Source organism: Bufo gargarizans, chromosome 4, assembly GCF_014858855.1.
Source record: "Bufo gargarizans isolate SCDJY-AF-19 chromosome 4, ASM1485885v1, whole genome shotgun sequence".
Taxonomy (NCBI): Eukaryota; Metazoa; Chordata; class Amphibia; order Anura; family Bufonidae; genus Bufo; species Bufo gargarizans.
In genome coordinates, this window is record NC_058083.1 from 303,691,701 (window position 1) to 303,717,195 (window position 25,495).

At 45.0% G+C, this 25,495-nt stretch overlaps 1 protein-coding gene across 1 annotated transcript in view; it reads right to left on the reverse strand.

Annotated features, from left to right (window-relative positions):
* The window catches only part of LOC122935391 (titin homolog), an 848,771-nt gene that overhangs the window by 211,343 nt on the left and 611,933 nt on the right, over positions 1-25,495 (reverse strand). Inside the window, exons 69-71 of the mRNA XM_044291163.1 lie at positions 18,228-18,275; positions 16,665-16,703; positions 15,441-15,482 (exon numbers count right to left, since the gene is read on the reverse strand). Coding sequence (XP_044147098.1) covers positions 15,441-15,482; positions 16,665-16,703; positions 18,228-18,275 — 129 coding nt within the window. The remainder of the gene's footprint in view (positions 1-15,440; positions 15,483-16,664; positions 16,704-18,227; positions 18,276-25,495) is intronic.

A 25,495-nucleotide genomic window follows, 5' to 3' on the forward strand; every position in this document is an offset into this window, starting at 1 on the left:
CCAAAAATTATGCATTCACCTGACAAAAAAGAACAATGAATTATTGTTACTGGAGGTACATTAGACGGTCAGTGCATAACAATTTTATTGTAGGCCAGTGGAGTACAGGCCCCAAACATTAGGCATATACCGGACATAAAAGAACAAGTTATTATGTGGCTGGAGGTGTATTAGACAGTCAGTGGATAACAATTTTACTGTAGGCCAGTGGAGTACAGGTCCCAAAAATTATGCATTCACCGGACAGAAAAAAACAAGTGATTATGTGGCTGGAGGTATATTAGGCGGTCAGTGGATAACTATTTTACTGTAGGCCAGTGGAGTAGAAGCCCCCAAAATTAGGCATTCACCTGACAGAAAAGAACAAGTGATTATGTGGCTGGAGGAAGTGATGGACGAACATCGGTCAGGACGATTCGCGAACCGCAAGTTTGAGGCGGGCCAAATTAACTTTAATGGTAGGCGAACCTTAAAAACCTTCAGGTCATATTTGCAGCTACCAACTACTTACTAGAAGTGTACAAATCATTTCACAACATGGACAGTGACATACCAGAGGGGGATCCATGGGCAATACTTCCCACACAAAATATATAATTTAATTAGGGGCCATTTTTATGCATCTTAAAGGGAAACTCTAAAAAATGTGCCCTGCTGGAGCCTAGAACATTTTTATTTTAGGCCACGGGAGTACAGGCCCCAAACATTAGGCATTCACCGGACAAAAAACATCAAGTGATTATGTGGCTGGAGGTATATTTGACGGTCGGTGGATAACAATTTTACTGTAGACCAGTACAGGCCCCAAAAATTAGGCATTTACCTGACAGAAAAGAACAAGTGATTTTGTGGCTGGAGTTAGTGATGGACTAACATCGGCCGGGACGATTCGCGAACGCGATAAATGTTTGAGAAACACAAGTTTGCGGCGGGCCCCATTAACTTTAATGGCAGGCGACTCTTATAAACCTTCAGGTCATATTTGCAGCCACCAAATACTTACTAAAGTGCACAAATAATCCCACAAAATGGACAGTGGCATACCAGAGCGGGATCAATGGCAAAAATTTCCACAAAAAAATATGTATTTTAATCAGGGGCCATTTTTATGCATCTTAAAGGGAAACTCTCAAAAATGTAACCTGCTGGAGCCTAGAAAAAAAATATTTTAGGCCACGGGAGTATAGGCCCCAAACATTAGGCATTCACCAAACATAAAACATCAAGTGGTTATGTGGCTGGAGGTATATTAGACGGTCAGTGGAGGGGCAAGCCAAGAGTTCCATGGCAAATTGTGCCAGGTCTGGCCTTAGGTCAAGCCTGCACACCCAGTAGTCAAGGGGTTACTCGCTTCTCAGAGCGTGCACATCGGCCGTTAACCCGATGTAGTCAGACACCTGTCAGTCTAGGCGTTCCCTGAGGCTGGATCCGGAGAGTGGCTGTCGATGGGTTGGATGCTAGAATGATCTCATATCTGAAGTGACCAACACATCTTCAAACCACCTTCTTCTTGCATGTGCAGTAGGATTGGTACCCGCAACTGTTTATCTGTGGGCGTAAATTCCTCTCCCAGCGCCTGCAATAGAGATGTCACGAACATAAAATTTTCCATTCGCGAACAGCGAACGCAAATTTTTGCAAATGTTTGCGAACGGGCGAACCAGGCGAACCCCCTTTGACTTCAATGGGCAGGCGGATTTAAAAACCCACAGGGACTCTTTCTGGCCACAATAGTGATGGAAAAGTTGTTTCAAAGGGGACTAACACCTGGACTGTGGCATGCCGGAGGCGGATCCATGGCAAAACTCCCATGGAAAATTACATAGTTGACGCAGAGTTTAATCCATAAAGGGCATAAATCACCTAACAATTTTTTTTTTGAACAACGTGGTTTAAAACATCCATTGTGTGTATACGATCAGGTATGATGTTGTATCGATCAGGTAGTGTAAGGGTTACGCCCGCTTCACAGACATTGACAGACCAAACTCCCCTTTTAATGCACCGCAAACCACCGAAAACAGTCCACTTGCCCAACCGCAAACTTCCCATTTGCACAAGGTTGGATACCAAGCTAGCCATGTCCCGTTGATGTCATTGAAGGTTTCTTCCTCCACCCAGCCACGTACAACACCAAGGGTCCCGGAAAGGTGAATTGAATTGATTTTTCGAATGGGGAGATGGTTAAAAAAACGCTGGCACCCTCCCCTTTGTTTGAATCCACGGTCACTGAGTCTGTGCCGTGCAATTTACTGTCCCACCCGATATGAGTGCTATTTTCTATAGTTCTCTCTTCTCATCAGTTTAATCCCTGTTACGTCCCCAATCTGGGGTCCATTTATTAAATAGATTTTTCGAACGGGGAGATGGTTAAAAAATTGCTGGCTCCCTCCCCTTTGTTTGAATCCACGCCATCGTCACTGCGTCTGCGCCGTGCAATTTACTGTCCCACCCGATATGAGTGGTATTTCCTGTAGTACTATTCTCATCAGTTTAATCCCTGTTACACCCCATATCAGGGTGGGATTGCCTTTTGTGGAAAAAAATTTAGGCCGGGTATCTTCGACTGCCTTCACAGTGACAGACCAAACTCTGATACACCAAACTGAATTGATTTTAGGAACCGGGAGATGGAAAAAGCAGCTTGGTCGGTCCTCTTACTCCCAAGTTGGGGCACTGCGCGTGCACGGAGCAATGTGCTGTGACACCCTATATGAGTGGTGTCTTAACTAGTCCTATTCCTATCAGTTTAATCCATGTTACGTCCCCTATCCGGGGACGTGTGTCGAATTGATTAACCATTGTCGAATTAACGAACCATTACGACATCCTGGAATAATTTAGTTCTGAGCTTTGTACTTGATTTGTATTAGAATTGTTGGGGATTTTTTAAATTGTCTGCATTATTTCTAATAAACTATTAAGAGACTTTATTATGATTTTTTTATTTTATGTATTAAAAACCCACCCATACAACTTAAAAAAAGATAAATAATTTTTTTTACGTTTTTCTATGAAAAAACATCCAGCCGTCCCGATCGCTTTTGGTCTGATCATAATGAATCAACGGCCTTATCATCTGGGGTGTGGCAACATTGCCAACACACTCATAGAGGTGATGATCGCTTCATTGTGATACGCAAGCCCCTTCACCACAACAAGGTAACGATCACGAAAGGGGAACTGACACTTGTATGTGCCTTTTTTTTGTTTTGTTTTTGCAGCCACAGTGCAGCACCAGAGGCCAGAAAAATTAGGCATGTACACATGCCTGAAAAATAATGTTATTGTTGCAGCCGCTGTTGTAGCAGCAGCCGGAAAAATTGATGTTTTCAAGGCAGAAAGGTGACTAAAACATTGCGGCTTGAACCCTAGTTGGTGGCGGAGAATTCACGAAAGTCATCCGGTATGCAGACATTAAATACAGCAGCGTGGGGACCATTTTGAGGCCAAGGCATGTCATCAGGCCTTTTGTTAGTTAAACGTATCCCCTACTGTCAGTCCCTTTGGCATCCATGCCTCATTCATCTTAATGAAGGTGAGGTAATCAACACTTTTTTTTACCGAGGCGACTTCTTTTGTCAGTGACAATGCCTCCTGCTGCACTGAAGGTTCTTTCTGACAGGACACTTGAAGCAGGGCAGGCCAGAAGTTCTATCGCAAACTGGGATAGCTCAGGCCACAGGTCAAGCCTGCACACCCAGTAGTCAAGGGGTTCATCGCTCCTCAGAGTGTCGATATCTGCAGTTAAGGCGAGGTAGTCTGCCACCTGTCGGTCGTGTTGTTTTCTAAGGCTGGATCCCGAAGGGCTGTGGCGATGTGTAGGACTGAAAAAGCTCTGCGTGTCCTCCATCAACAACACATCTGTAAAGCGTCCTGTCCTTGCCGCCGTATTCATGGTAGGAGGAGGAGGATTACTTTGACCTCTTCCCCAGTTAGATTCCCGTTGTGTTGTGACATCCCCCTTATAAGCAGTGTAAAGCATATTTTTTAGTTTGGTTTTGAACTGCTGCATCCTTTCTGACTTCCGGTAATTTGGTAACATTTCCGCCACTTTCTGCTTATACCAGGGGTCTAGTAGCGTGGCCACCCAGTACAGGTCCTTCTCCTTCATCCTTTTTATACGAGGGTCCCTCAACAGACATGACAGCATGAAAGACCCCATTTGCACAAGGTTGGATGCCGAGCTACTCATTTCCCCTTCCTCCTCCTCACTGATGTCATTGACGGTCTGTTCTTCCCCCCAGCCATGTACAAGACCACAGGTCCCAGATAGGTGACAACAACGAGCACCCTGGGATGCCTGCTGTGGTTGGTCTTCCTCCTCCTCAAAGCCACATTCCTCCTCTGACTCCTCTTCCTCATACCCCTCTTGCAGCGTTGCTGCCCGTCCGGCAAGCGATGATGACAAGGCTGTTTCTGGTGGTGATGGTGACCACAACTCTTCTTCTTCCTCTTCCCGCTCATCTACAGCCTGATCCAGCACTCTTCGCAGTGCACGCTCCAGGAAGAAAACAAATGGGATGAGGTCGCTGATGGTGCCTTCGGTGCGACTGACTAGGTTTGTCACCTCCTCAAAAGGACGCATGAGCCTACAGGCATTGCGCATGAGCGTCCAGTAACGTGGCAAAAAAATTCCCAGCTCCGCAGAAGCTGTCCTAGCACCCTGGTCATACAAATACTCGTTGACGGCTTTTTCTTGTTGGAGCAGGCGGTCGAACATTAGGAGTGTTGAATTCCAACGTGTCGGGCTGTCGCAAATCAAGCGCCTCACTGGCATGTTGTTTCGGCGCTGAATGTCTGCAAAGTGCGCCATGGCCGTGTAGGAACGCCTGAAATGGCCACACACCTTCCTGGCCTGCTTGAGGACGTCCTGTAAGCCTGGGTACTTAGACACAAAGCGTTGTACGATGAGATTCAACACATGTGCCATGCACTGCACATGTGACAACTTGCCCAAATTCAATGCCGCCAACAAATTGCTTCCATTGTCACACACCACTTTGCCGATCTCCAGTTGGTGCTGGGTCAGCCACTGATCCACCTGTGCGTTCAGGAGTGCTGGTCCGGTGTGGCTCTCTGCTTTCGGGCAAGTCAACCCCAAGACAGCGTGACACTGTTGTATCCGGGATGTGGAATAGCCCCTGGGGAGCTGGGGGGTTCAGTTGATGTGCAGCCAGACGCCGCAGCAGAAGAGGACTCAGCCGAGGAGGTTATGGAAGAGGATGGAGTAGGAGGAGTAGAGGAGGTGGCAGTAGGCCTGCCTGCAAGTCGTGGTGGTGTCACCAATTCCGCTGCAGAGCCACGCATTCCATGCTTGGCAGCCGTCAGCAGGTTGACCCAATGCGCAGTGTAGGTGATATACCTGCCCTGACCGTGCTTTGCAGACCAGGTATCAGTGGTCAGATGGACCCTTGCCCCAACACTGTATGCCAGAGATGCCATGACTTCCTTTTCAATCACCGAGTAGAGGTTTGGGATTGCCTTATTAGAAAAAAAAATCGTCCGGGTACCTTCCACTCTGGTGTCCCAATAGCGACAAATTTTTTGAAGGCCTCAGACTCCACCAGCTGGTATGGTAAAAGCTGGCAGGCTAAGAGTTCCGTCAAGGCAGCTGTCAGACGCCGGGCAAGGGGGTGACTCTGTGACATTGGCTTCTTACGCTCAAACATTTCCTTAACAGACACCTGACTGTGGGCAGATGAGATGGAACTGCTCAAGGTGAGAGGCGGAGTGGTGGTTGAGAGGGGGCAAGGAGGACAGCAGTGGTTGACGTGGCTGGTGCCTTTGAGCTTGTGTGCTGTTTCTACTCGTCATCATGTGTTGATCCCATAGGCGTTTGTGATGTGCGATCATGTGCCTTCACAAAGCAGTTGTACCTAGGTGGGTGTTGGATTTCCCACGACTCTTTTTCTTTTGACACAGGTTGCAAATAGCATCGCTGTTGTCAGAGGCAGACACACAAAAAAAAATGCCACACTGCTCAGCTTTGCAATGACGGCATTCTGGTGGTGGCAACAGCATGCGTTGATTGGCGTGCTGTCTGGCTGACCCCGGGTGCCGATACATGCTGTCTGACTGTGCCACTAGCTCCTTGCGACGACCTCCCCCTGCTTTTAACTCGTCTCCTCCTTCTCTCTGTCTCCCCTTCTGAACTTTCCCCCTCTTCTTCTTCTCTTCGAGCAGGCACCCACGTGGCATCCACGGACACATCGTCATCATCAACCGCTTCACTTGTATCTGACACCTCAGCAAAGGAAGCAGCAGCGGGTACAACATCATCATCATCATCATCATCATCACACTGTACGTCCATGTGTGTAATGCTGCCTGACTGAGACATATCCCTGTTATCTACATCCGCTGGCAATAATGGTTGTGCATCACTAATTTCATCCAACTGATGTGTAAATAACTCCTCTGAGGGATCAAGTGAAGTGGCTGTGGTGGCTGTGGTGGTAGTGGTAGTGGTGGCGGCGGGCGGGAGAGTGGTGACCAAAGCTGAGCTGGAGGAGAATGGTGCGTCAAGGTTCTTAGCGGAAGCTGTTGAAGAGTGGGTGTCCTGTGTAAGACAGTCAACTATTTTCTCAGAATTTTTTGGGTTCAGGGTACGTGGCCTCTGAACACTGGGCATTATTCCAGGGCCAGTGGAAATCACAGCACCACGAACACGATGGCCCCTGCGGCGTGGCCTGCCTTTGCCTGTCATTTTTTTATTTGATAAGTGTTACTATGCGTGCAAGGTACTGTGCCACTCTATATAATTGGTGGGCAGTGGGCACAGTTCAGTCTGTGTGGGCCTGGCTGACACACACGGGCTTGCAAATGTGATTAGATCACAGTTAAATTTAAAAAATATATTTTTTTTTTCTGAAAGGTATTTGGGTGAATGACACCCTGTAACGGTATGAGTGCAGGCCTAGCCACTAGCCAGTGGACACAATACAGTATGTGTGGGGGCCTGATACATACGGGCTTGCAAATGTGATTAGATCACAGTTAAATTTTAAATCGATTTTTTTTTTCTGAAAGGTATTTGGGCGAATGACACCCTGTAACGGTATGAGTGCAGGCCGAACCAGCCACTAGCCAGTGGACACAATACAGTATGTGTGGGGGCCTGACACACACGGGCTTGCAAATGTGATTAGATCACAGTTAAATTTTAAATAGAATTTTTTTTTCTGAAAGGTATTTGGGCGAATGACACCCTGTAATGGTATGAGTGCAGGCCGAACCAGCCACTAGCCAGTGGACACAATACAGTATGTGTGGGGCCTGACACACACGGGCTTGCAAATGTGATTAGATCACAGTTAAATTTTAAATAGAATTTTATTTTCTGAAAGGTATTTGGGCGAATGACACCCTGTAACGGTATGAGTGCAGGCCGAACCAGCCACTAGCCAGTGGACACAATACAGTATGTGTGGGGGCCTGACACACACGGACTTGCAAATGTGATTAGATCACAGTTAAATTTTAAATAATTTTTTTTTTCTGAAAGGTATTTGGGCGAATGACACCCTGTAACGGTATGAGTGCAGGCCAAACCAGCCACTAGCCAGTAGACAAAATAGAGTGTGTGTGGGCGCCTGACACACACGGGCTTGCTAATGTGATTAGATCACAGTTAAATTTTAAATATAATTTTATTTTCTGAAAGGTATTTGGGCGAATGACACCCTGTAACGGTATGAGTGCAGGCCGAACCAGCCACTAGCCAGTGGACACAATACAGTATGTGTGGGGGCCTGACACACACGGACTTGCAAATGTGATTAGATCACAGTTAAATTTTAAATATAATTTTTTTTCCTGAAAGGTATTTGGGCGAATGACACCCTGTAACGGTATGAGTGCAGGCCGAACCAGCCACTAGCCATTGGACACAATACAGTATGTCTGGGGGCCTGACACACACGGGCTTGCAAATGTGATTAGAACACAGAAAAATATTAAATATAATTTTTTTTTATCTGCAAGGTAGTTTCTGTCACACTCTGCATGAATGGTGTGCACTGTGCACACAGTGCTGTCTATGACTGAGCCTGCAGCCTCTCACACACGGGCAGCCAGGCAACTGCAAAATATATAAGAAAAAAAAAAGAAGCAGACTGATGTACCAGCCCTGAAAAGGGCTTATTGGGTTGTGTTGTCTGGATGCTGTCCTTACAGCAGATGAGTCTGTGGACACAGAACAATGCCCTAGCTAATGCTTTCCCTATTGAATCAGCAGCAGCTACACTCTCCCTCCTCTCTCTGTGAAATCAGATTCCGAATGAATCTAAAATGGATGCTGTCCTGGAGGTGGGAGGGTCTAGGAGGGAGGGTCTGCTGCTGATTCGCTGGAATGTGTCTGCTGACTGTGAGGTAGAGGGTCAAAGTTTACTCAATGATGATGTATAGGGGGCGGACCAAACATCGCATATGTTCGCCCGCAGCGGCGAACGCGAACAAGCTATGTTCCCTGGGAACTATTCGACGGCGAATAGTTCGGGACATCACTAGCCCACAACAGCAGAATGCAGCATCTCTTGAAGCAAGGCTTGGAAATGCTGCATTCTGACAGCCCTCTGTGATGCTGGTAACATGTCCGCCATTTTGTGTTTGTACAGGGTCTAAGTACGTTGTCACCCAGTACTGGTCCTTGTCCTATATGCTTTTTATACGGGGGGTCCCTCTTCAAACACTGGAGCATGAAGGCCCCTATTTGCACTAAATTGGAAGTGGTGGAGCGGCCTGGCTCCTGCTCATCGCCCAGGAGAATGTCGCCCTCGGTCTCCTCCGCCCACCCACAGACAACACCAGGGATCCCAAAAAAGTGTAAGCCTGCTCTTCTTGCTCCTCCTCCCCCCATGAACCATCCTCCTCTGACTTCTCTTCAGACTCCTGCTGACTTGTCTCAGATGGGGTAGCCCACTGGAAATTCATTCAGCATTGCGACTTCCTCATCTTCCTGCTCCTTGACAGCTTGATCAATGACATGATGCAATGCATGCTCCAGAAAGAAGGCGTAAGGTACGATGTCACTGATGGCGCCCTGGCTGCAACTGATCTAATCAAAAAGCCGCAGAAGTCTGCATGCGTTCTGCATGAACAGCAACTGATGCGGTGAAAAAGAATAAAAAACTCCCCAGAACCTGTCCTGCCGCAGAGTTTGTACAGGTAGTCGTTAATGGCATGTTTCTGCTGGAGCAGCCTATCAAGCATATACAAGGTGGAGTTCCAGTGCGTCGGGCAGTCACAAATCAGATGTCTAACAGGCAATTGGTATCACCGCTGAACGTCTGCAAGGTGAGCCATGGCCATGTAAGATCTTCTAAAATGGCCAGAGATTTTCCTGGCCTGCCGCAACATGTCCTGAAACCCTGGGTATTTGGCAACTAATCACTGCATGACTAAGTTCAGGACATGTGCCATGCATGGCATGTGTGCCATTTTACCCTGTTTCAGTGCGCTCAGCAGATTGGCACCGTTGTCGCACACCATTTTGCCAACTGTCAAATTGAGCGGGGTTAGCCACTGATCGGCCTGTGACCGCAGAGCTGAATGCAGTGCAGGACCGGTGTGGCTCTTGGCTTCCTGGCACAACAGCCGCAGCACAGCATGGCAACGTCTTACCTGGCACGTCAAATAGGTTCTGGGAAGCTGGGGGGGAGGGAGTGGAAGAGGGAGTGTGGCTTTGTGAGTTCTGACGGTGTTGCTCCCATTGGGCTCGGTGATGGGAGGCCAGGTGCCTTCTTAAGACGGTTGTCCCTAGGTGAGTGTTAGGCTTACCGCGACTTATGCGTTGACAGCACAGATGGCAACACTATTGTCAGCAGCGAAAACATTTAAAAAATCCCACACTGCTGAGCCATGTGCCGGCGTCCTGGGAATGCCAGATGTGACTGTGCATGGTCGATGGCTGGCTCCAAATACATTTGTAGTCCGCTTTTTTCCTCCTGCGCACTGCGAGTTCTTCCTGCTTCTCCTCCTTCTCCCTATCTGCTGCTCCGTCGTTTTCCTCTGAACTCCCCTCCTCTCCCTCTCTTGTGAACACCCACGTGACGTCCATCGACACATCATCATCGACACTTTCACCACCACTGACATTAGAGATCGCGGAGTAGGCAGCAACAGCAGTGACCACTCTTCCTTGGTCTAATCTGGGTACTGTTGTCAGACCGCTGAGTGGCAGTCGTTGCTACCTCATATTCCTGATCAGATGCCAAGAATGGCTGCGCATCAGTAAGGTCTGGGAATGGATAGAAAAATGATTCCTCTGACCCAAGTTAAATGGCTATGGTGGTGGTGGTGGTGTCTTTGAGGGTGCACACAGCAGAGAGTGAGGAGGTTGCAGATACAGAGGATGCGGAGGGTGCAGAAGCGGAAGGCGGAGTGAGCCACTCATCCAACTCTGGTGCGTCCTTTGACGTAATCGCACGCACCTTTTCCAACTTCCCACTTAGGCTCCAGCCTGGTGCACCTGCCCAACCCCTACCACTTTAATGGAAAGGCCTGCCTCTTCCTCTGCCTGTCATTTTCAAAATTACCCTGTGCCAAAGTCCCTAGAGAAGAGCAGTATTTGTAGAAGCAGGTATATCGCAGGCCTCAATCAGTATTTTGTGGAAACAGGTATATCGAACCCCTTAATCAGTATTCTGTAGAAGCAGGTATGTCGCATCTCTCAATCAGTATTTTGTGGAAGCAGGTAAATCAAACCCCTAAATTAGTATTTCGTGAAAGCAGGTATATCGCACCTAAAACATAACTTTTATTAAAGATCATTAAATATAAATCCCTTACAGGAGACCGATAACACATGGACAAACACAGAATAGAGGGACGGTTTTTAGGGATCCATACCTAATGCCCCACTTTTACCCTGATGTCTACCTGGTCTAGGATAGCTCTATTCTGTGTTTGTCCATGTGTTATCGGTCCCCTGTAAGAGATTTATATTTAATGCTTTTTAATAAAAGTTATGTTTTAGGTGGTTGTTTTCAGTGATAGTGATTTTTGATGTTACAACTACCCTTCCAATATATTTCTTGATGAGAACAGGTATATCGCACCCCTCAATCAGTAGTTTGTGGAAGCAGGTATATAGAACACCTGAATCAATATTTATTGGAAGCAGTTATAGCGCACCCCTCAATCTGTATTTAGTGGAAGCAGGTATATTAAACACCTTAATCAGTATTTTGTGGAAGCAGGTATATTGCACCCCTCAATTAGTATTTTGTGGAGGCAGGAATATCAAACCCCTCAATCAGTATTTTGTGGAAGCAGGTACAGTATATAGAACCCCTCAATCAGTATTTTGTGGAAGCAGGTACAGTATAGAGAACCCCTTAATCAGTATTTTGTAGAAGCAGGTATATTGCACCCTTCAATCAGTATTTTGTGGAAGCCAGTGTATTTCAGGCCTCAATCAATATTTGGTGGAAGCAGGTATACCACACCCTTAAATCAGTATTTTGTAGAATTAGGTATATAGAACCCCTTAATCAGCATTTTGTAAAAACAGGTATATCCCACCCCTCAATCAGTATTTTGTGGAAAACGGTATATAGAACACCTTAATCAATATTTGGTGAAAGCAGGTATATCACAACCTTCAATCTATATTTTGTGAAAGCAGGTATAGGAGACCCCTTAATCAGTATTTGGTGGAAGCAGGTATCTCGCACCCCTCCATCTGTATTTTTTTGGAAGCAGGTATATCGCACCCCTCAATCAGTTTTTTGGGGGGGCAACAGGTATATCACACCTGTTGCAAATAGTTGTTCCATTAATGCTTGTCCCTCTATATACCTGTGGTATCGCAGCAGAACCACACTGAACTGCTGCACAATACAAATGCACTATTATATACTTTCTATGTTAGAAAGTATATTATAGGTATATCACACCCCTTAATCAGTTTTTTGGGGGGCAACAGGTATATCACACCAGTTGCAATTAGTTATTTCAATAGTGTTTGTCCCTCTATATTGCTGTGTTATTGCAGCAGAACCGCACACAACTGCTGCACAATACAAATGCACTATAATATACAGTCGTGGCCAAAAGTTTTGAGAATGACACAAATATTAGTTTTCACAAAGTTTGCTGCTAAACTGCTTTTCGATCTATGTTTCAGCTGTTTCTGTGATGCACTGAAATATAATTACACACACTTCATATGTTTCAATTGTCGTTTTTTCGACAATTACATGACATTTATGCGAGTCAGTATTTGCAGTGTTGGCCCTTCTTTTTCAGGACCTCTGCAATTCGACTGGGCATGCTCTCAATCAACTTCTGGGCCAATTCCTGACTGATGGCAAGCCACTTAGTTATCACTTTTGCTTTATGGCACAGTGCCACATTGTGCTGGAAAATGCATTGTTCTTCACCAAACTGTTGTTGGATTGTTGGAAGAAGTTGCTGTTGGACGGTGTTTTGGTACCATTCTTTATTCATGGCTGTGTTTTTGGGCAAAATTGTGAGTGAGCCCACTCCCTTGGATGAGAAGCAACCCCACACATAAATGGTCTCAGGATGCTTTACTGTTGGCATGACACAGGACTGATGGTAGCGCTCGCCTTTTCTTCTGCGGACAAGCCTTTTTCCTGATGCCCCAAACAATCGGAAAGAAGCTTCATTGGAGAATATGACTTTGCCCCAGTCCTCAGCAGTCCATTCACCATATTTTATGCAGAAGATCAATCTGTCCCTGATGTTTTTTTGGGAGAGAAGTGGCCTCTTTGCTGCCCTTCTTGACACGAGGCCATCTTCCAAAAGTCTTCGCCTCACTGTGTGTGCAGATGCTCTCACACTTTCCTGCTGCCATTCCTGAGCAAGCTCTGCACTGGTGGCACTCTGACCCCGCAGCTGAATCCTCTTTAGGAGACGATCCTGGCCCTTGCTGGACTTTCTTCGACGCCCTGAAGCCTTCTTAACAAGAATTGAACCTTATTCCTTGAAGTTCTTGATAATCCTATAAATTGTTGATTGAGGTGCAATCTTAGTAGCCACAATATCCTTGCCTGTGAAGCCATTTTTATGCAACGCAATGATGTCTGCACGCGTTTCTTTGCAGGTCACCATGGTTAACAATGGAAGAACAATGATTTCAAGCACCACCCTCCTTTTAACAGGTCAAGTCTGCCATTTTAACCTAATCAGCCTGACATAATGATCTCCAGCCTTGTGCTTGTCAACATTCTCACCTGAGTTAACAAAACGATTACTGAAAGTAGGTCCTTTAATGACAGCAATGAAATGTAGTGGAAAGGTTTTTTAGGATTAAGTTAATTTTCATGGCAAAGAAGGACTATGCAATTCATCTGATCACTCCTTATAACATTCTGGAGTATATGCAAATTGCTATTATAAAAACTTAAGCAGCAACTTTTACAATTTCCAATATTTATGTAATTCTCAAAACTTTTAACCACGACTGTACTTTCTATGTTAGAAAGTATATTATAAGTATATCACACCCCTCAGTATATCACACCTATCGATAGCACACCTATACCACTCCTTAAAAGGACTTTTATGGCCCTATTAGTTAGAGTTTGGTGTCCCTAACAGTCTGTCCCTGCTCCACAAAGCAACCTCTCCCTACACTGGCAAAACACAGAATGTAAAATGGCTGCCAGATCAGGTTCCGTTATAGGGTGGGGGTGTTTCCTTGTGCTGAAACGTATCAATTGGCTTTCCTGTCCCACCTAATAGATGTGCCATGGGTCAAAGATTGGCGCAATGCAAAAGAATTTGGCGCATGTGAATATCGCTATATGTTTGCATGTTCATCGAATCGCGAACGAGCAAAGTTCACCGCGAAACGACCGCGGGGCGTACCAAAAGGCCATCTCTATCTGCTCCCACTGTGATGTTGACGGCAAGCAAATAAACAATAAAGGGAGCGCGGCCGTCCCTTCAACAAGCTGATTGTCAAGGTTGCCGATTCCCCTCTGATCTGATATTGAGGACCTATCATCCTGAAGATAGGTCATTAATATTAAAATCTCGGAAAACCCACTTAACCATTTTAAATACTATGGGAGCATTTATGAATTCTGGTGCAACAGTTTTGCTTTCTGGTGTTAAAATTTAATTGCTGGTGCACATGAGTTTTTTGCACAAAATTTGTGAATCTTGTTCTCCTGCATTACCCCATGCCACTTTAAAAAGAGAGCTAAGAGTAAGGGCAAGTTTTCAGATTAGATCTGTTTTAAAGGGGTTGTCTAGGAATAGAAAAACATGGCTGCTTTAATCTAAAAACAGTGTCAGACATGTCTGGTATTGCAGCTAAGCTCTATTGAAGTGAATGAGGCTGAACTGTAATACCACACCCAAACACTGGAAAGGTGTGATACTGTTTTTGGAAGACGGCAGTCATTGTTTTCTAGCCTTGGAGAACCCCTTTAAGTCTCATTTTACCTTCTCCGGAATTTGTAAGAGTTTAAAAAATGTTGCAAGCCCCCTACTGGACATAAACCACATGGCACTTGCACCAAATTCATTATTAATGTGTGCCATTTCATAAATTAAGTGCACCAGTACAAACCAAACACAGACCTAAAACTGACACAAACAACCTTGACAAATAATAAATTGCTTCTAATGTTTATTTTACGTTAATTTAGTGCTTATCTGACATATTTTATGAGTTTTAATAACTTCTCATGTCATATGTCCACATTTTATGTTTAAATTCAAAAGTCAAAATCATGGCACCTCAATTGATTTATTTTTTAACACAACAATTACAGTAGATCTATCTAATTGATATATTTTCCATTTTGTATAAATATGAAAATTCTTTTTATAGTAAACTTGTTCTTTTGCATTTTAATGCAGCTTTCTCTAAAAATGCCATTATACACCTGTCTGAGTGTTACAGTGGATTGCATAGATTTATATGTGTAATTTAGCTGCAGATTCATCAATATTATTTCTAAGTTCAGACACCGTATATTTCATATTGATCACATTTTAAAATATTTACTTTACAGTACTTTAAAACAATATAAATAGTATAATGTAAGTTGTTAACTTTCATAAAGTCTCATGGCTTCTTTTAGTGTTTTTTTTTTCCCAAATGGTTCTTTTAATAGTATACGTTGGTAATTAAAATAGCCTAATAAAGCACTGCATTCAGCTTATAGCATTACATATTTACACTACAACTGTTACTGTATGCAGTATTTTGGGCATTTTCTGCTTTCTTTTGAAGAAAGAACTAATTCATGTATATTAATATTTGGCAAACACTCATCTATAGCTTCTGGTTAGGTCAGTGTTTTTCATAATACTAAGTAATAACTATGAGAAAGTATATTATACATGACTCAATAATATCCTACAAAAATAGGAATTACCGGTAGATAAACTATTTAAACAAGAAGAAAGAGTAGGATGAGTAGAAATACTACGGTAGGTGTCAGTAGTTAATTTACCTTTTGTTTCCTCTGTTGTTTTCTGTGGCTTCTCTGGAGATTCTGAAAATATAGAGGAAAAAAAAAGTTCAATAACTTACAGTAAAATTTCAAGTGATTTTGTTTTACAATATTTTAGACTGTCATCTGATGGCAGGTTGAACTAATTCATTTTACATGTTTCTTTCAACTGGATTGTATTAGATCTGACAGATGTTCTTTTCCTTTAAATACGAGTATCTTTACAACTGATCTTTAACTAAACAGTAGTGTTTCCACCTTCCTGGGTCCTTAGTTTGAGCTCCTAATGAGAGAGGTTCTGAAAATGATAAATTATATAATGGCACCCTCCAAAAGTGTAGATACAGGTAAGGAGAAATTGCACAGGACACAAAACACAGTCACCTTGCTGGGTGCTGATGTTAGCATTGCAGTTTACACCTACTATATTTTAGAGCATCATCATAATAATAACCTTGATGAAAAAATCTTAGTAAAATTTAGAATTATATCTTTATATAGTGATTATACATCTGTGAATTAACCTTAAAAGAATTAGATTTGACTAGAATATTGTAAAAATTTGAGGTGCATCTGAATCCGAATTTTGGGTGATTTGATTCAGGCAATTTTGGGGAAAGAGACAGAGATAGAGAAAATAATGATTAAAAGAAAAATCAGAGACTAAAGAGAAAAAAAAACACCTTCAGAGTGCCATACTCAAAATTCCAGGTCAATTGGAGTACTTTCAATTTGGGTAGATTCGGGTCTTGAATAGAATCAGTCAACTGATTCGCCTAAATCGAACCGGAATTGAATTTTGAGTGATTCGCAGTGGTGTCTTGTAGCGCTGGGGTCCTAAGTTCAAATCTGAACAAGGACAACATCTGGATGGAGTATGTTTGTACGGGTTTCATCCTACACTCAAAACATATAATGATGACAATGTCTATAAAGCGCTGTGGAATATGTTGGTGCCATATAAGCAAGTAAAATACAGTAAATAACAGTAGACATTAAGACATTCTAATCACTTTACCCAATAACATTGAGAATGCAAATACATAATTTCCACATTAAATGAACTAAGAAATCTGATGATTGACTTCTGAGAAGTTCTATCAGCTCCCAGTATAACTGAAAGGTTAAATGCTGCAAATGGTATAGTATGCCTATGAAATGGAGAAAGTTAATACAGATTGTGGCATAAATTATTTCAATAAAAAAGGTACAGTAGAAAATTACCTTCCTTTGATATTTTTTCAACAGTTGTCTCCAGGGTTTCTAAGAAAGATAATTCAAATATGTAAATTCCACTATTTTTGGTGACAACTAAATTACACTTAAACATTAAGTACAAGACAAGCTATACTTTAATGCTATTGTTTGTAATTATCATATTATTTTAACCACTTAAGTACATGTATGTTATTATGCTTAAAGGGTTGTATGGAGTTGGCTGTTGAACTTATCCGGGTGCAAACACAGATGTTGCAGACTGTACAATACAGCAGGAACCAGGCTGCAATGAACATACCTAATCTTGTCATTTAACCCTTTAGTTGGTGAGGTAATTAGCGATCACGGCATCTATGGGATTAGGCAGAGGGAGGGGGCTCCCTCTGCCATTCAATTGGAGCCCCCACAGTGAAATCTTGGGGCACTGGCCATAACAGCCTGGAGCTTTCTGTAAAGCTCTGCATGAGGCATGGCTCAGCAGGTAGTGTCTCAGAATCCCATAGACTGCAATAGTATTCAATTGTGGTGTATGGGACAAGCGATCAGAAGATTTTAGGTCCCAGTTCCCTAAGGAAACTAAAAGCTATTGTGGAGAATGTAAAAAAATATATTAAAAACTATAATAAATGTATTAAATTTATACAAAATTATAAAATAAAACTATTTACCCCATTTCCCAAATTTAAATATAAAAATAAACCATAACCATCAGGACTCTTCCTAGACCACCCCACTAAACAAAGTAATTAGGGGAGAAGGGCCTTGGTAAGAATGGTGATCAAGAACATATTGGTTAGTGTGGCTGAGCTCAAAAGATCCTGTGTGCAGATCGGAAACACTTCCAGAACGTCAACTATCACAATACCATTGCATCAATCTGGGCTTTAATGCAGAGTGGCCATTAAAAAAAAAAAAACTCTCCTCATTAAAAGACACATATAAGTCTACAAGAAGCATATAAATGACTCTCAGACTGCGATAAACAAGATTGAAGCATGTGGTTCGTAGCATCATCAGGCTGTTGGGATGTTTTTTAGTTCTTCAGAAAGGGAGACTAGTTAGCGTTGAAGAAATGCTGAATGGAGCAAAGTACAGATATATTTTTAATAAAAACCTGATCCAGTGTGCTGATTAAACCTAATTGAATGTCTTTGGAGAGATCTGAAAATGGCTGTCCACTGATGGTCCCCATCTAACCTGACAGAGCTTGAGAGGATCTGCACAAAAGAATGTCAGAAAGTCGCCAAATCATATGTCATCATACCCAAGAAGACTGGAAGCTGTAATCACTGTCAAAGGTGCTTCAACTAGGTACTGGGTAGAGGGTGTGAATACTTATGTTGATACAAAATTTTAGTTTTTATACTATTAAATAAATTATCAAAGATTTTGATCATTCTGTTTTCAATTTTTCACTATGGGGCACTGAGTGCAGAATTACGTGGAGAAATTTAACTTTGATAACATTACAAAATGTATTACAAGTGAACAGGTCAGAAGACTGAACTGTATACAATATCCAAATATACTTTATATTCTATATAATAGAAATGGTACATTCACTGTCACCTTTCTTTATTTCTGCAGGTACTTGTTTCGGTTTTCGCACTGTTATTTCTAAAAAAATAAAAATTGCATAAACAATATTGATAAATAAATTTCTCTATATATAGAATACATCTAGTTGCATGTTAATCGGCTTTTACAACTTTTTATAAATATGGCTAAAATAACAGAACACATATAAGTGCTCTAAGTTCCTAATCCATCACACATGTAGTCCCTGATATAAGTAGGAACTTTGACTGCAAGGTAGGATTAATGCAAAGGCATGCTTGAGATGCTTCTTAATACACAGACATCAAAATAAATACTTTTCAATTTATGTAACTATCTAATTCTATAGACAAGAACAAGAAAACAGTTAACAATCAATCATTCATATAAAGTTATGACCAATTCAGAAAAGTTACAATATGCTAGATAAAATGTAATTAATGATCCCTTGATGGATTTCATTGATTTCTATAGAAAACACAAATAAAGAGTAAATACATTTTTTAGCATCGGTACATAATATCAGTTCAGCCAAGATCCAAAATAAATTTTTGGTCCTAAAACACAACAAGAATAAAAATACTGATGTCAGCCAATGTTATTTTATTTATCAATGTTTATTTATCAATGTAACATTGAAGGGAATTTACACAATGGACATAGGAATTGCTTAAAAATGCTGAGTTTAAGAATAGGCCTTAAATGTATTGAATTGAGAATTTTGTAAATTAAATCAAAAGTAGCTGTTCCAATAAAACAATGGTTTTAAAATAACAGGGAAAATATAAGTTAATGTGTAGGGATGAGCGTACACGAACTGTATAGTTCGGGTTCGTACCGAATTTTGGGGTGTCCGTGACACGGACCCGAACCCGAACATTTTAGTAAAAGTCCGGGTTCGGGTTCGGTGTTCGTCGCTTTCTTGGCGCTTTTTGAAAGGCTGCAAAGCAGCCAATCAACAAGCGTCATACTACTTGCCCCAAGAGGCCGTCACAGCCATGCCTACTATTGGCATGGCTGTGATTGGCCAGTGCAGCATGTGACCCAGCCTCTATTTAAGCTGGAGTCACGTAGCGCCGCACGTCACTCTGCTCTGATCAGTGTAGGGAGAGGTTGCAGCTGTGACGTTAGGGCGAAATTAAGCAGTGATTAACTCCTCCAAAAGACTTAATTCAGTGATCGATCTACAGCTTTGGATCATTGAACTGCTGCTATTCAAGGCTGCCCAGAGCGTTTTTCAGTCACTTTTTACTGGGGTGATCGGCGGCCATTTTGTGTCTTGTGGTGCGCCAGCACAAGCTGCCACCAAGTACATTTAACCATCAATAGTGTGGTTATTTTTTGGCTATATCCTACATCAGGGTCAAGCTGTCACCAAGTGCATTTAACCATCAATAGTGTGGTTATTTTTTGGCTATATCCTACATCAGGGTCAAGCTGTCACCAAGTGCATTTAACCATCAATAGTGTGGTAATTTTTTGGCTATATCCTACATCAGGGGCAAGCTGTCACCAAGTGCATTTAACCATCAATAGTGTGGTTATTTTTTGCCTATATTCTACATCAGGGGCTTGGCTGTGCTTGCTATTTTATTGAGGGGTGAAATACAATTGCCAAAATAGCAATACTGGTGTTTCAGCTGTGGCCAGCCAATTGTAATACTGTCTGCTGTCTGGCAAAGGATATATTTTTGTTCAGGGTTGAAATACAATTCCCAACTTAGCAATTTCCTAAATTAGTGGTTTCTGCTGTATCAGGGCTACTTTAAATCTATTCATTAAAAGGGTATATAAGATTCAAGGTGCAGATAGGGTTATTCTCAATAACTTCACACACACGCTACTATGCAATTCCAAGTCTAATTCTGTGTGTAAACGTATACCTGTCACCCAGCACCTAAATAATAGGCCTCAAATTTATATTCATCTAAATCTGTCGTTATTGCTGTGGCTGGTCAAGTTATTTAGTGTCCGTCAAAGCACAGTTTTTGTTCTGGATTGAAATACAATTCCCAATTTAGCAATTCTCTAAATTTGTGGTTTCTGCTGTATCAGGCCTACTTTAAATCTATCCCTAAAAGGGTATATTAGATTCAAGGTGCAGATAGGGTCATTCTCAATAACTTCACACACACGCTACTGTGCCATTCCAAGTCTAATTCTGTCCGTAAACGTATACCTGTCATCCAGCGCCTAAATACTAGGCCTCAAATTTATATTCAGCTAAATCTGTCGTTACTGCTGTGCCTTTATTAGTGTAATACGGTACCTACATAGATAGCCAGATAGTGTTAGGTGTCTGTAAAAAAAAGGCCTGAATTTGAATTCAATACATTGGGCCAAATAATATTTTTGTTATTGTGGTGAACAGTAACAATGAGGAAAACATCTATTAGGGGACGCAGACGCGGACATGGTCGTGGTGGTGTTAGTGGACCTTCTGGTGCTGGGAGAGGACGTGGCCGTTCGGCCGACAGTGGATCCAGCATGTTCACATTATCTCCCACCCAGTCTTCTGCAGAAAGCGCACAGATGGCGCCTGAAAACCAACCCCATCAGTCTGTCACATCACCCCCATGCATACCAGGGAAACTGTCTGTCATGGAACCATGAACCAGACGTACAACAAGAGATAAGTGGAAAATAAGAAGGTTTTATTGAAGAGCAAGCCGTAAGCAAAGTCCGAACGGATGGCTAAACCGAAGCGGGCGCTCGTCTGCGATCAGCCTGGAGTTTCTGGCGCTGCGCAGAGACCTCAAGGGACCTCTGGATCTGTACCCAAGAAGCACGTAGGACGGAAAGGTGATCCTCCACAGCCGGAATATCCTGGGGAGAGAATACCTCCGGTAACACGGCAGGTTGGAACCCATAATTGGCCATGAAGGGAGACGTCCCAGAGGAAGAGTTCACCGCCGTGTTCCTGGCAAACTCAGCCCAAGGCAGGAGGTCAACCCAATTGTCTTGGTGATCGGAGACATAGCAACGAAGGAATTGCTCCAAGGCCTGATTGGATCGTTCTGCGGCCCCATTGGACTGAGGGTGGTAAGCCGAGGAGAAAGAGAGATGAATCCCCAACTGGGAGCAAAAGGCGCGCCAGAACCTGGACACAAACTGACTCCCCCGATCCGACACAATCTCCTTGGGCAAACCGTGCAACCGGAAGACCTCCCTGGCAAAAATCGAGGCCAACTCTTGTGCAGAGGGTAACTTCTTGAGAGGAACACAGTGGCACATTTTGGAAAACCGATCCACAATCATGAGAATGACCGTATGGCCTCGGGATGCAGGGAGGTCCACAATGAAATCCATCCCCAGGTGTGACCATGGACGCTCCCCGGTGGCTATGGGTTGCAAAAGACCCAACGGAAGGTGCCGAGGGGACTTACTCTGGGCACAAACGGAGCATGCCGCTACATATGCGGCGATGTCGGAACGTAGAGAAGGCCACCAGAACAGACGTGAAACCGCCCAGGACAGCTGATTCTTTCCAGGGTGCCCCGCGGCCTTGGAGTTATGGTAGGTTCGCAACAACCGAGTGCGCAACTCCTCAGGCACAAAACATCTGCCGTTGGGTCTCCCAGAGGGAGCACCAGATTGAGCCGCCAAAATCTGCTCACCCAGAGGAGAAGTCAGGCTGGTGCGAATAGCGGCCAGGATCTGATTCGGGGGTATGACCGTAGTCGGAATCGACTCCTCCCCGGACAGCTCGGAGTACTGCCGTGATAAGGCATCCGCTCTGATGTTCTTGGAGCCGGGTAGGTAGGAGACCACGTAATTAAAACGTGACAAGAACAGAGCCCATCTGGCCTGACGTGGTGTCAATCTCTTGGCCTCAGAGAGGTAGGTCAGATTCTTGTGGTCCGTCAGGATGAGAACCGGAACCACCGAGCCCTCGAGCAAGTGCCTCCATTCTTTAAGGGCCTGCACGATGGCCAATAACTCCCTGTCACCAATCTGATAGTTGCACTCCGCGGAAGACAGTTTCCGGGAGTAAAACCCACAAGGAAGCAGAGGACCCTCTGGTGTTCTACGCTGAGACAGGAGGGCGCCTACTCCCGTCTCAGACGCGTCCACCTCGAGGACAAAAGGCAACCCAGGGTTGGGATGCGACAGAATCGGAGCCGACACAAAGGCGGACTTTAGAGCCTCAAAAGCTCGGATGGCCTCGAGCGGCCAGACCTGAGGATTACTGCCCTTCCTGGTCAGATCCGTGAGAGGCTTGGCTAGCATGGAAAAGTCCCTGATGAACTTCCGATAATAATTGGCGAAGCCCAAAAAGCGCTGCAGGGCACGAAGCCCACTGGGCTGGGGCCACTGTAAGACAGCCGAAACCTTCTCAGGATCCATGGAGAACCCCTCAGCGGAAATGATGTAACCTAAGAAGGTTACCTGGGATCGGTGAAATTCGCATTTCTCAAGCTTACCGAACAGCTTGTTCTCTCGTAAGCGTTGCAACACTCGTCTGACATCCAGAATGTGGGCCTCCATGGATGCAGAATATACCAAGATGTCATCCAAATAGACCACCACACACTGCTGCAACAGGTCACGGAAAACATCGTTGATGAATTCCTGGAAGACTGCGGGCGCATTGCACAACCCAAAGGGCATAACCAAGGATTCATAATGACCGGTCCTGGTGTTAAACGCGGTCTTCCACTCATCGCCCGCCTTGATCCTTACCAGGTTATATGCCGCCCTCAGGTCGAGTTTGGTAAAGACCGTGGCCCCTTTGAGGCGATCGAACAGCTCGGAAATCAAGGGTATCGGGTAAGCGTTCTTGATCGTGATGCGATTGAGACCCCTGTAATCGATGCAAGGCCTCAACTCGCCGCCCTTCTTTTTCACAAAGAAAAATCCAGCCCCTGCCGGGGACGAGGATTTGCGAATGTGTCCGCGTGAAAGCGCCTCCCTCACGTACTCCTCCATGACCTCATTCTCCGCTACCGACAGTGGATAGACTTTGCCACGAGGAGGAACGGCACCGGATTGTAACTCTATGGCACAATCGTATGGGCGGTGCGGAGGTAGGGCAACCGCGCGCACCTTATCGAATACATCCCGGTACTCTTCGTATTCAGGAGGCAACAGAGAGTCCGAGGAAGTACACAGCAACTTGACAGGCCCATGGATGCAACTAGCCCCACACTGCGGTGACCACGAGAGGATCTCGACCGATCTCCAATCGAAAGTCGGATTATGCTTCTGGAGCCAGGGGTACCCCAAGACCACCGAGTAGTGTGGAGACGAAATAACCTGGAGACAGACCGACTCTCTGTGAACGGCACCAATGGCTATCCCCACTGGAAGGGTCTCATGAGTCACGTGTGGCGGCAGAAGGGGTCTGCCGTCTATCGCCTCAAGAGCCAGTGGGGAACCTCGAGGCTGCAGAGGAATGGAATTGGCGGCAACGAACACTCTATCAATGAACAAACCACCAGCACCAGAGTCCACCAACGCCTGGGTCGTCACCGAGCCCCCGACCCAGGAGAGGACAACCGTGATCAGTGGTTTGTCAACACGGGAAACCGGGGACGAGGAGACTCCACCCAAGATCTGCCCCCGACAGGACCTCAGGTGCGAGCGTTCTCCCGGACGGTTCGGACATGCCAACCGAAAATGCCCACCGAGACCACAGTACATGCATCGGCCCTCGCGTCTCCGGAGTACCCTCTCCCCCTCAGACAGGCGAGCAAACCCCCGCTGCATGGGTTCACCCCCAGACAAGTCATCCCCAGGAGGCGTGGGAGGAGAGGGAGGCACGGGTGGGACAGCAAACGTAGGCGCCAATCTGTTAGGAGACCTCCGCAGGCTCTCCTTAAAGGAAGGTCTCTCCCTGAGTCTGGTGTCAATCAAAATCAGGAAAGAAATAAGAGACTCGAGCTCCACTGGTAGGTCCTTAGCTGCAACCTCATCCTTCAAGGCATCCGAGAGACCATGAGAGAAAGCAGCGACCAGAGCCTCATTATTCCAGCCCACCTCTGCTGCCAGGGTACGAAACTCAATGGCGTATTCAGCTACGGATCGTGAACCCTGTCTGATGGACATAAGGAGCTTCGCAGCAGAGGCAGCACGAGCCGGCACATCGAATACCTTCCGAAGAGAAGCAACAAAACCGGAAAACTCGGCAACCACCGGATTGTTGTTCTCCCATAAAGGGCTGGCCCAGGCTAAGGCCTTGTCCGAGAGCAGCGAGATCAAGAAGCCCACCCTTGATCTCTCAGTAGGAAAGGCATGTGGCAGCAACTCGAAGTAAATGCCCACCTGGTTAAGGAAACCTCGGCACTGAGTTGGCTCTCCCCCAAAGCGCTGTGGAAGGGGGGCAGAACCGGTCATACCCTGAAACACCACAGGCGCAGCAACAGGTGTCAGGGTAGACTCTGGCGCAACAACCGGAGCGGCAGTAGGAGCGGGCCCAGGAGCGACAACCGACCCATCGGCAACGGAAGCTAAATGAGCCGTGCGTTCAAGCAGGGTTTGCAACGCCACAGCGAACCGACCCAACAGGTGATCCTGCTGATCAAGTCTGGCAACCAGCGTAGGTAGCGAGGGTGGCCCTGTACCGTCAGAATTCATGGCTTGGTCCTAATGTCATGGAACCATGAACCAGACGTACAACAAGAGATAAGTGGAAAATAAGAAGGTTTTATTGAAGAGCAAGCCGTAAGCAAAGTCCGAACGGATGGCTAAACCGAAGCAGGGTCTTGCGGAGACAGAGGTCAGGAACCAGAAGGGTAGTCAGACGAAGCCAGGAACAGGAACCAACGGGGTAGTCAGACGAAGCCGGAATCAGGAACCAACGGGGTAGTCAGACGAAGCCGGAATCAGGAACCAACGGGGTAGTCAGACGAGGCCAGGATCAGGAACCAGAAGCAGCAGCAGTCTTGGAAGCATGTGAACACAGGAGGACCAAGCAAGGAACTGAAGCCACAGACCTCCTATATATGAGCTAGGCATCCAGCTCCTCCCAGTGGGAAGGAGGAGCCGCAGGGTGGGAGGCTACAAGAAAACCCAGAAACCAAGATGGCCGCCAGCACATGTCAAACGAAGGGAACAGCAAGGAGGTAAGACCATGACACTGTCTCAGCCTCAAGTTATGCAGCAGTCTCTTATGCTGTTTGAAGACTCCGCTGGCAGGGTTTCCCAAGGGCATCCACCTAGCCCTTCCCCAGCGGTGAAAGACATAGAATGCACTGACGCACAACCACTTATGTTTCCTGATGATGAGGACATGGGAATACCACCTCAGCATGTCTCTGATGATGACGAAACACAGGTGC